Below are 12551 nucleotides of genomic sequence, written 5' to 3' on the forward strand. Positions count from 1 at the left end.
CAGCTGTGTCTATTCTACTTCAATATTTTAGAACAGCAATATTGCTCAATACTGAAGTGTTTGTGTTAAGAGAGATGAAAGTTTGAGGTTTTGAAAACTCCCAATAGACGGCCAGTCAGTGATTTCCTGGAACTGTGAGGATGTCTTTCCTGGCAAACAAACAAGGTGCACAACTACTACATCCACTATCCTCTTCCGTTTCTGGCCACACAATGTGCTACAGAAAGCAATTTTTCACTTTTGTTCCTTGTAGCTCTTTATGAAGTCAGTTTTCTCTGTAAGGGATTTTCTGCATAAAGGAATCATCAGCAACCAAAATGATAAGAATTGAATAAAAATGAAAAAACTAAAATCCTCTGCAATAGTGCTTTTAATCAAAAAATGGTTGAACAACACTTAAATACGTCTTTGACTTCCAGCAGTCAACTCCTTCACAGACATATTTTACACATGTGGCTGGCACTGGATAAGAGCGGATAAGACGTATTGTCTTCACTGGGCCTGAATACTAGGCTATAAAGCTAGTAAACGTAGCTGGCAGAACAGTTGTTGGCAGAATGCATCTTTAACGTTGGCTAGTATAGTCCGCCAGAAAAGGAGGGTGAAATGCTCCGAGGCAGGATGTGACCTCGGGATTGAAGGCCTGCCCTCTCCCAACCCCACACCCCTCTCCCTCAAACTCACCCCTCTCCCCACCTTCCAATGTTGTAACAAATTATTTTTAATCAGTTTTTTGAATTTCAATTTTGTTTACTCAAGCATAACAAATTTTATATTGATCCAATGGTCAGAAAGAACAAGAAAACACATACATTTATGTCAAATAAGGTAACGCAGACTCATAGCCTGCACTGTTCACAGACCGATCATGATCGAGGTCTTTCACCTCCCAAAGGCCTATTCTGAGCTAGTAAACGAACGTATGACTTTCTATTGAACTTTAATCAAAACCATATGTGGCACCCTCACTGGAAACTCTCGGTGGCAATACCCACTTTCTCTACAATTCTGTTTGTTTCTTTTTTATTTCTCCTGGTGGACGAGATTCCTATTTTTCCAGCAGGCACTGAAATCTGGCCATGTCTTTACAGCTTTGGCAAAAGAACACCATGATTAAATAGTACCAAAAATAAAACCTCAAAAAACATCTGCTGAGTTCTTGCAGCTTAACGTTGTGCCTATAGTGGACGCAGGATGAAACCTGGACGGCAGCCACGGAGCCAGCCTGCTATATTTGTGGGAGAATCACAGCAGATCTGTCACGCGGGCCAGTGGGAAAACACCTCCACACTGACTGAGTCATAATGTAGCGACGGATACTGATATCGCCTGACAGCACACAGTGGTGACCTTGAACTGACAGAGAACCTGCAGTGTACACACACACACACACACAGAGAGGCGTGGGTCGCTGATAAAGCATTAACTGTGCCAACATGCTGAGGTTTTCAAAGGATAGCTCAGTATTTGAAAGATACAATATTAACCAGGAGGGAAGCGGACTCGATGATGGATTTTCATGACTGTTATTGTGTTTTACAAACGAATTCACTTGGAGAGATGGAAACTAGATGAACTTTGTCGTACTCGTAGGAAGCAAATCCTCTCAAAAGTCAGGAATAGACCTCCACAGTAGCATTACCAACTCCATCAATCTCAAAGTGTACAGAATTATGATTACTAAATGAAATGTGAAAGATATTTATGTACCCACCTTCTTTGTAAGGGTTATTTATCATCCAACCATCTAATGTTCCACTACATAGAAGCCAAACAACCTCAGCTGACAAAATTAAAATATAAGTACTAGTATACCCAACTGTACATGCTGTGCAAAGACAAAGATCATTTTAAATGCTGTAATTATGACTTGTTGCAAAACTGCTCAAGAGGCTTCATCTTGCAACACAACCCAGATCATGTTCTCTTACACAAGAAGTTGAATATCATCAGCCGCTCCTCTTCTTTTCTTTCTCACTTTCTGTTTTGCTCTCTGTCCAACTCTCCAACTCGACAGGTAAAGTAAGGAACTGAAGTAAGGAACTAAAGTAAGGAACTAAAGTAAGGATTTATTGCCAAATGGCTGCTGCATCCACATGGCCGGACGTGTAAAGGACCGATCTTTAACTTTCTGCTGCATTTCTAGGACTGACCAAGTGAAAAGTGTGGATGTATGCGACTTCAGAAAAGAAGATCAAATCAATTCCAACACAGAATCGAATTTGTTTTGCGTCACAATCCTTCACGGTGAGTGTGAAGGATTGTGGCTTGAAGCTGATGTGAGAAGTGCCTGTTTGTTCCTGAGGGGGAAAAACTTCACACTGAGAAATTTGTTTGGGTTGTGGATGAGAAATGTATAACTCTGTGGAGAAAACACCCTTTCGGAATAGAAACACACACACACACACATACACACTCCGGATTTCACTCTGTTACAAGAATCCCCCACCTCTGACTCCCCTGAGGCAAAACAACAACTTGCTGGAAAATAATTGTAGCATTATCCTAAATTGCTGTTGCAGCTGTCACAGTAAAAAATCAGCACATCATTTGAATTATCGCTATTTCGATTTGAACATCTGTCTATTGGCAGAGTTTGGCCCACAGCAGAAAATTCCTCCAAAACCACACTTCTGTACTAATAGAGGAAGCATGACACATATGTCCTCATTGCTGGTGAGCCTTGCAAACAACATATACTTTATATGACTTGCAACACTGATGAATGCTTTCTTCCAAATCTTTATTATATTATGTTTACAAAATGTAAAGCCTGAATTGTCTTTTTGTCAGAGGTATTTCTGTACAGGTCTACCCCCATCTTTCTGGACTAAAAAGATGTGAGTGTGTTTTTCACACTGATTCACTTTTTATACTATTGCTTTGAGTGTTAAGCTGCATCACGCCTGATCACGCCTTGAGACAAAACCCTGCAGAAACAAGTCTAACCAGTCCAGTGTCATGCTGATGTGTGCCACAGGCTACACCTTCATGCTCTGCATATCTTTAACCCCCTCAGTTCACAGTCCGACCTCCTCAGAAAAGACATCCTCGGTGTGATCACTGACAATGGGACAAGTTCACGCTTCTTTATTCATTGTTGATTTAAGAAATAAATAATAATTTTGTTATGTTGCAATGCAACAGCCCAGGCTTTTCTCTGTGTAATCCTGGAAAAATGAAAGAATAGACTGGAAAATATGAGAACCCAAAACAACCTGAGAAAAATAAGGTATCATACACTGGTTTTGTTTGTAGTGTAAATCAATGTACTCTGTCAATCATGACATTGCTGGTTTCATAACCCAACATGTTTTGAACAGAATTTCACAATTATTGGTGATTAACATGCCCTCAAGCTTGATAACACAAAACTCGAGAAGAACACAACATAAACTAACTGAGATAAATGTGGAAAGCAGGAGAAAAGAGACCAGAAAGTAGATTTGGTCAAATGTTTGATTTGAGGAAATGAGGGTCAGTATGACACGCTCGAGAAAGGAAAACACCAGACTAGGATTGCCAAATGACTGATTCGTGTTTTCTTTTTTGCTCCTAAATGCTGACACATACACAGAAACTAAGTCATAATCTATTTTGACCTGCCAGATTACTGGCAATGGTGCATATACTTTACTCTGAGCAGTGATATAAACATAGCGACAGATGATTTTTACAACATGTGGGGATTTCTCGAGGTCTCCAGCCCCCTGCTATACTGCCACAAGTAAAAGAGTGTTTAACTTTAATATTAGTTTTTTTATTGCTTTTTCCTGGTTTGTCTTTAATCCATTTATGTAGCTGCAGCACCGACTACTGCTCGAAAGCAATGCTGTTTACACTGTTTAAATCCTGTCCTCTGGGAGTTGTTTGTTCTTTCTCTGTTCTTTGAAACAGGACTAGTTCTGTCAAGTAAAATGACCCTCGCAGTAACGTCTGTGTTTGCACGATCACAGAGCATTGCGGTGTGTTCAGTGCATGATTTCCAAAGTCCACGGTCCCTATCAAATTATCCTATACAGATCCCCTTTATCTGTTACATAACATTCATAAGATAAAGATGGAGACACGGTGTACCTGCCTCTCCAAATATACTGCGTGTATTTGGAATGGCAGGTACTTTCCCCGGGGCCTATAATGTCAACATGGGCCCCCGACCAACTTCAGCCAATGACTCACTTTCTCTCCTCCCTCCTCGTGCTCCCTTCACTCCTCTTCCTCCATCTTTCTCCCTTATCCCGATGCATCACCTGCTAAATTCAGAGGCACGGGCAGCTCGGTTAGCTCCGCAAACCTGCTCCGCAGCTGTTGCTAAGTAACTGTTGAACCCGTGCCTGCTTATGCGTGCAATGTTTGGCATGTCACCATAGCGCTGTTATGGAGGACAGGGTTAAATATTGGCAAAGTATCACTTATTAGAGGCACAGGCAAACGTATCCGTCAAGGGCTTTAGGTGAAACTGAGCCTGGGACAGAGGGATACAGGAAATGAAAAAGAGAAAGGCAATAGAAACTAAAGAGAAAGGTTTAATTTAATTTGAAGATAAAAAAAATATTTAACACTAGAATAACCATCGCCATTGCCATCAGCATCAATTTTGTTTCAGCATAACGGAAACCATAGCAGCCCTTTGGGAGTTGTCTCTGTATTTTGACCTCACCTGGCTCTCACTATGACGATGACTTAGCAGTTTACGGCCATCCAGGGTGAGTCAGACTCCTAAAAGTCCCTTTGATATTTCCCTCCTATTGGGATATAATAGCACTATATAGTGCTATTATGTCCCAATAATTCTTAAATAATAGTTATTTAAGAATCGTTGAGGGTTCAATATATAACATCAGTTATCCTCCTCAGCATTGTATAGTCATAATAATAACTGTACTTCAGGAGAAATTAAGTTCTTTTGGACATTAGCACCACAACATAGTTGAACTTACCTATAATATTGTATAATTAATTCAAATGGCATCTAAAAGTCACCAACTTTCTAAAGGTTTTCAGCCACTAATCTAGTCTCCTGATTGAGTTACTGTACATGTAAAAGCAGATGCTACACGGTTGATAAGGATAAACATGGGCCTAGTTAATGATCCATCTATACAGCTTAGTGACACCACACAGATGCAGTACATGACGCAGTGCAAGCACACTATAGGGATATGGGGAATGATCTGCATGACCTGTAGTAGCTTCTTCTTCTCTTTATGTTTAATGTTTTATAGTTACTATAAAGACATATTGGTTCCTTTATGTGCAAGCTAGTTTTTAGCACAACAAGAGGATGTCCGGCTTTTTCTTTTTACAACATAAACTCTTGTTTTCTTTTAGGTTTCATGCCACAGACATTAAAGAAAGCACCCATTTCATTCCATTGGAAGATGTCACAGCAAGACAAATGTGTCAATTGTATGCTATGGAATAACAAGATTGTCATATTAAGGCTCATGTGATGAGAGGGAACTTACATTAGAAAATGAAATCAAGCTTAGTGAATGGCTTCTATTAAGGGCTTTCCAGCTGAGGACTGGTCTCCCTATACTATGCCGTCCCTAAACATGACAACATACTTTCACATCTTACACATATATTTCCCATAAAAACCTATATTACATGTAAACACCTAGGATTAATAACAATTGTACAGGTTTTGTTAATGTGTTTTTTTTAAATAATTGTTTTATATGGATTAGTCACAGCTTTGCAACCTATTGCCTCCTCTTTTTTAATATTACAAATTTTCCCACAGCCACTCTCTTTTATAACACGTCTGATCAAGTCCAAACATGTTGGAAAGCTACATGTACGCTGGCATGTCATTAAAGAAAAATCCCAGCGGAAAACCTGGCATTGAACACTCGCTCACTTAGTCACCAAGGGAAAAGAAACAACAACCTGAAAGCCACAACCAGCAGGAATGCTCCTTTAAGTTTGTGTTTGTGTGAGCTTGTACATGTGAGTGAGTGAGTGAGTGAGTGAGTGAGTGAGTGAGAGCCCCTCCCTGTCAGAGTGACTTTCCATGCAACCGAAGCAAGAGACAGAACAGAAACAAGAAGAATGAGGTATCCATGACACACACACACAGATACAGAAATACACACAAACACATGTCACTTCAGCCACATGGTCGCCTTACTAATGTACTGGCATTCTGAAAAGTCTGAAGAAAGTACAGGAAAATTGAGAAAGAAAAATCATGTCACACCATTTATTCAGCCTCGTAATATACTTTCCAAATGCTGTCAGATTTATAGTTAGTTAAGTGATGTAAATCTCGCTGCAGTTATTAATAGCTGAACATGAGAGGCCTGCTTGGCCTTAGCTGGCCTGTCCGTCTGTCCACTTGTCTGCGTATGAGGGCTGTGAGTTGACATGACGGTGCATAATTCTCACTGAAAACTTCTGCCATTTTTAAGAATATCTTAAGAAAATCATAAGCATCCATATGGCATCATTTAAAGAGTTATTGTTACAGTACATAACATCAGTGGTTAAAATCCCTTAAAATACAGTTTCATAAACAAACACAATTGTGACAAATATTAAAAAGAAATGGGTATTTAAATATAAGAAAACTGAAGGTTCCGATGACACCGATACACGTGTGGGGATACACTTAAGAAAGTACAGTGCGATCAGAGCGTGGAGAACACAGACGTCTTCTGGCGGTAAGTTGTAGTGAAACTATGGTTGTCTCATAACTCACTGCTTGAAGTAGGAAGTTACTCTGTAAAACATTTAATAAGTTGTTTTACAGAGAGATTCGCCTGTGTACTTACAATTTTGTGAGATGTCATACTTATAGTCCAATAGAGTTGTGTGATATCTGTGGAAAGGTTTTGTGGATCACTTTTTTGGTAAATGAATTACTCAAATTAAAGAGTATGGGGAGGTTGAGAGAGTGTCTGTAACCATAACTGCATGTATACAATTATTTAAGAGGCATGGGATTATTTACACTGGGATTAAATACTTCTTTTTTTTTTTTTTTAAGAATGCATGTCAAATAAAGTCTTGCATCCTTGGCCTAATGGTCACAATGTCTGGAACACATTTACAGGACCGAAAGAAAAATTCCAAGGCAACATGAGACAAAAAACATTTTGTCATCACGGAATACTACTCATGAGCTCTTCTCTCAGCCTTCCTTCTCTCGGGGCACCCTTCTTCGGTTTACCGCCATTAAGCAGTTAATATTGCAGTGACTTTTCTACACTTACACAACATTTATTACAACGTCAGCACAGTCATTGCCAGGACTAAATATGAGTCATGTGAGTGGGTGACACATGCAGCAGCAGCAGTCCAGAAAATAATGTAGTCTCCTGATTTGCGGATATCAGCAAAAGACTTTTATAGAAAGAAAACAGAGGCTGATTGAAATGTTTACATACATCAGATAATTGACTTAGTTCTTGGAGTTTCACCAATTCAGGAGACTCTTTTATTTGAATCTCGCTGAATCACTCTCACCTCCTTTTTCCCCACATATCTCATTATAATAATCTCTTATCAGTCTGTATTCATCAAGCTTCTGATTTAATTAAGGAATCATCAATACACACAGTGATGCAGTGACACAGTTCTGCTCAGATAATGAAGCTATTATAAGCTGTATCATTTATTCAACGTGCTATAAGTTAATGTATATGCTACAAGAAAAGAGAGTGTGACATGTCACACAAGTCAGGTGACACCATGTGAATACAGCCCTCGCAATGTGTGAGTCAAGGGAATAACCTTTAGTGAGTGTGTATCCAGTAGTACTCTACAAAATAACACAGGGTCACATAACACTCATTATGTTACAGTAATACATTCTTGTGGGGAGAGCAGCTGCCACGCTCCTCTGAATTCCTTTAAGAAGGAAAACAAAAAGACAACGCTCACCACGAAAACCAGAAGAAGAAAAAAGACACACAAAAAAAATGATTCTGGTAATAACATCTTGAGTTGGGTTTGTGTCTGACGCAGGTGTGGATCTTCAAAAAAAAAAATAAAAAAGAAACACCTTTAAAAAATGTGCTTGGTATGGTTAAATGTAAAAATTCTAAATATAAAATGATACAATAGTCACAGGAGAACTAGAAGAACAGCGTTGCGCATGAAGGATTGAATAAAACTGCATGTATTTATTTGTACTCACTTCTATCTTGTTTCCAGCCCAAAGGTTTCTGCCTTCCACTAATCAATACCACAACATGTTACTCTTTTGATAACTGTTGCACTCTTTCTTTGCTTTGGTGGAATATTGGAGCCCCATTGAAATACCAACAGAAACCAAAGGAAGTAAGGGGAAATGCAGCTGTGTGAATTCTGGTAAACAATAAGGTTCAGTGATATATTCTCTCCTCTCTGTGGGTTAAAACGCTCAGAAACTTTACAGTATCTGATCAGGGAGAAGACGACTTATTACACTTCCTGAAAACCATTAGTCATAGAAATGTATATGCTGTAATTATGCCTGTGTACGTGTAAAGCTCATCTCTACTTGTTAATGTGGGATGAAAAGGACCAGCGTTTAGCGTCTGAACAAACAAGACTCATTTGCCACTTCACATCTGGGTGCTTCACATCCTGAGAAATTTCACAGAATTGGAATGATATATCAGAAGAGGAATAAACACAGGAAAAACAAGCTTGTGCCATTGGCCTGGATTGAGAGCATGCAGGAGAGCTATGTAAATAAGCCACTCTGCTTTCAGATGCCTATATGAAACTAAAGCATTTCACACAGCTAACTAAAAATACACAGTTTCTTTCTATTTTTTGTTGTTGTTGTTTTACTACCCGCCCTTCTCTGAGATCACTATGAAACTTGAGGTGGAGGGAGGGTCATCCGGGAACATAGCATGTGGGAACTCCTACTAAACTCTGGGGGAGGAGTTAAGGCAAATAAAAGGCAAGGGGACCGGAGCACAGATCTAACTTGACTTAAGTCTGGACATAGGTTTCTAACAGTCACCCGTGGATCAGAGCTAAATCTTCTTTTAGCTAAAGGGATACAGCATGTCCGAAATGCTTGACGACATTTTCACGAAGGTGAGTTGAAGCGAAGGAATTTTTTATTTTGTTTTGGAGGAAAAAAAGGCTGATAAAGTTGGAATGGGGCCGCTCTGTGGCTCCTCTCCCAAAGTGTTTGTTTATTCCTGCTCATTTTATGAATCACTGATTTGACAGTGAACTCGTTTTGAACTGAGTTTAGTCACAGAGGGTTTCTTCAGTTTAAAGACTTAATGAGATAAGGGAGACAGTTAGTGCTGGCTTGTTTGTTTCTTCGTTTCCAGACTTCCACTCTCAGAATATTCATGAGAAATAGAAAACAGTCAAAAACTGCAATTATCTATACTGAATTTGTATTTTGTGATTGCATGTAAATGGCAGATAGAAAGTTTAGTACTGTACCGTTTTTTTCATGATTGCCGTCTTTACAACTTTGTTTTGGCATTTTTGTCTCATTTTGTTCTTTATCAAAAAAAAAAGAAATAAAATATCTCGCATATGAACCGATTCTATAACAGCTTGTTTTTTGCTGAATACAACACTAACTTTGAATAGATTTGTTGTAGAAAGTAGGTTTAAAGAGAAAAATTATGAACATACAACATACAGTACAAACTTGCTTTGAAATGAGTAGCATCAAGGTCTGTATAATAACTATGTCAATCTTCTCTAACAGAACTTTATGAACCTGGCCCTGGAAGAAGCCTTGCTCCCTAAACAGTCTCAACTCAAAGGCCCGGGGCAGAGTAGGCTGAACAGGTCAACCTCCTTCTTCTCTTCCCCCTCCCCTCCTTCCCCCTCAAGCCACAGCTTGAGCACCGAGCATGTCAACAATACCGACAACGGCAGCCCTTTCTGGTCATCCAACATCTGGAGCCAGGGCCCCGTCTCAAAATCTAAACAGCTCCCCTTCAGGCCCGACCGCTCCATGAGCCTGACCGAGTCCAGCAGCAGCCTGCTCTCCTCCTTCGGACAGCTAAGGAACCTGGAGGCTTTTCCCTCTGCCACTACCGTGGCTCCACCACCTGGCTTCCCTCCCTCATCTACCCTCCCACCCCAGGTTCAACCAGTGGTGGCCCCTAATCGTTACAAGACGGAGCTGTGCCGTGGCTTCCAGGAGACTGGCAACTGCAAGTATGGCAGTAAGTGCCAGTTTGCCCATGGCGAGCCGGAGCTGCGTGGACTGTTCCGCCACCCCAAGTACAAGACAGAGCCCTGCAGAACCTTCTACAACTTTGGCTACTGCCCCTATGGCTCACGCTGCCACTTCATCCATGAGGACAAAATCAACGGAGCTCCGTTATCGACTGCCAAATTCCAGAATCAGCAGCAACAATTTCCCACCAGCACCAGTGGTCAGAATCCACGCCACCAGCTGCGCCAGAGTGTCAGCTTCGGCGGGTTTCTGGGCTCTTCACGCTGCTCCCCTCCTCCATCATTCCTTTCATCCTTCAATGATCCGAACCTGGGCTTCAGCCGTGCTGCCTCCGTTTCTCCCCCTCCTGCTGATCTCCTCTCCCCAGTGTTCAGTGACTCCCTGCAGCGGGAGGTAGCAGCATTCCAGTTTGGCAACCATCAGACCCGTGCCAGCACCGGAGACATCCACAATATTCCCCTCATGCTGGAGCCAAAGACCTCACACTGTGTGTGTGGCCATGGAAATAACTTTAACAGCAACAACAGCAGAGCCGCCAGCTTGGATGACGGGCACAACCAAGACAGCAGCATGCTGTTTCCTGGTCCCGGAGGCCACAGAGGATTCGTGAAGCCTGCTGGACTCCAGCGTTTCTCCTCTGAGGACTCCCTGGAGGACAGCTACAGCAGCAGCAGCGGAGGCTCCAGTGGAACCGAGTCTCCAACCTTCGACGCAGCCACCAAGAGGCTCACTGTGTTTGAACGCCTGTCCCTGTCCGACTAAACGGAGCAAAAGGGAAGAGCTGAAGAGAACTCTGACACCTTGTCACCTGTGTCTGTTTATCTGAACTTCTCTTCAGAACCAGAACTGATCAGGACAAGTCAACTTGACACAACAACACTTAAAGTTCTTAATTTATGTTTGTAAAATGGAACTCGTCTTGGAAAAAAACTACATACTGAGATGATTTTAGAATCCAAATGTTATCAGACTCTATTTTTATACTTAAAAATACTGTGTAGCCTATTAGACCTTTGTATGTGGTCTTCCATAAAAATTAACTCTTTTGCAGGTCTTGCCAGTACCAGTTAATAGCCTGGTTTGCCCTTACTGTTAATCTGTAGTGATCAAAATGGCTTATCTTTAGCGATAATCATTAATTCCTGTGTCTTTAAGATTTTCCCTGCGTCATAGGCCATTTACTCGTGGTGCCACAAACAGTATGTTTGATTCAGTAGCCTTAATCAGTGAGACCCGACACGTGTCATTGATGCCATTTTATCTGTGATATGCACTTTACAGCTTATCAAAATGGGAGAAACTGTCAAGTCTCCCAGTAGCATTCAACCAAAGCTTCATACTTCACTCTGCTTGTGTGTGTGTGAGTGTGTGTGTGTGTGTGTGTGAGTGTGTGAGAGTCTGTGTGTGTGGGTATGTGTGTAACCATGTAATTTTCCCAAAACCTGGGGTGCGAGCATGTATAAGTGGCAAAATACTGAAAGATCAAAGTGTGCTAACAGGAGAAAAGAAATGATGGTCAGTGAGTTTAGTTATGGATCTCTGTTTCCTGACACACTTTCATTCTGTAAAACATTCTGTTATCTTCGCTAGCTTGTAAATTGCACCCCATCGTTTTATTGTCCCCTGTTTCTTCGACAACCTGGTTCAGGGAATTTAACGCCGCAGTATTCCTTTTGGTCATTGGTTGCCTTGTGTTGTTTAACTTAAACTAATATATTTATTATGGTATTTATTTGTGTTTAAAGAAAACAAAATGTATTTTGTACTTTATTTATGGAGAAATATTTCAACGTCTGTGAAATACCAATGTGAGAAAAAGCAGTAAAAAAGAGAATCCTATATTTTTAATTGCCTGAAAGGGAAAAAAAACTTAATTTCTGAATAAAGAAATGAAATTACGATGTTCTTTTTTGACTCCAATTTGTTATTTAGTGAGAATTAGATGCTTGATCATTCTTACTCACATTAATTATAACTTGCATCTTCACAGTTTAGTAACTTACTCCCCCACAGTACTTTATAGAGATTTCAGTGAAATTTAAGGGTACAAATCAATGTATAGTTATAGAGGTAGTACTTTGCCTTGAATGTGGGATGTTATTAGTACTAGCATAGATTTTTATTGATGTGTTGGTACAGTCAATACTATTGTGTTGTAAACAGGAAATAGGAACAGGAAATTAGGAAACAGGCTGCATGAAAAATAATTATTTTCAACCTCTTAAGGAACTTTCTTTACAGCCATTTTATGATCAGTGAGTGAAGATTTGATTATTTTAACTGAACTGATTTTTCCTGAAGGTAAATCCTAAATCAGGACAAAATACTGTTGACCTCACAGCCTCATAATTTACAATATGTCCATAATACCATGTTTCACTTCTGAGAGTTG

General features: G+C 40.3%; 1 protein-coding gene across 1 annotated transcript; it reads left to right on the plus strand.

Annotated features, from left to right (window-relative positions):
• Window positions 1-8915: 8915 nt before the first annotated feature.
• LOC116390622 (mRNA decay activator protein ZFP36) lies at window positions 8916-12058 on the plus strand. The gene is made up of 2 exons (XM_031860483.1): window positions 8916-9042; window positions 9680-12058. The coding sequence occupies exons 1-2, from the start codon at window positions 9010-9012 to the stop codon at window positions 10919-10921; spliced, it is 1275 nt and encodes a 424-aa protein (XP_031716343.1). The 5' UTR covers window positions 8916-9009; the 3' UTR covers window positions 10922-12058.
• Window positions 12059-12551: the final 493 nt, after the last annotated feature.

The sequence above is a fragment of the Anarrhichthys ocellatus genome, unplaced genomic scaffold, assembly GCF_004355925.1.
Source record: "Anarrhichthys ocellatus isolate YVR2014 unplaced genomic scaffold, GSC_Weel_1.0 scaffold24, whole genome shotgun sequence".
In the NCBI taxonomy this organism is placed as follows: Eukaryota; Metazoa; Chordata; class Actinopteri; order Perciformes; family Anarhichadidae; genus Anarrhichthys; species Anarrhichthys ocellatus.

Bases quoted from the DNA above. Each gene is read 5' to 3' on its own strand.
- LOC116390622 (XM_031860483.1), top strand. From the start codon at position 9,010: ATGTCCGAAATGCTTGACGACATTTTCACGAAG. The intron at 9,043-9,679 runs GTGAGTTGAAGC...CTTCTCTAACAG, and splicing joins TTGACGACATTTTCACGAAG to AACTTTATGAACCTGGCCCT.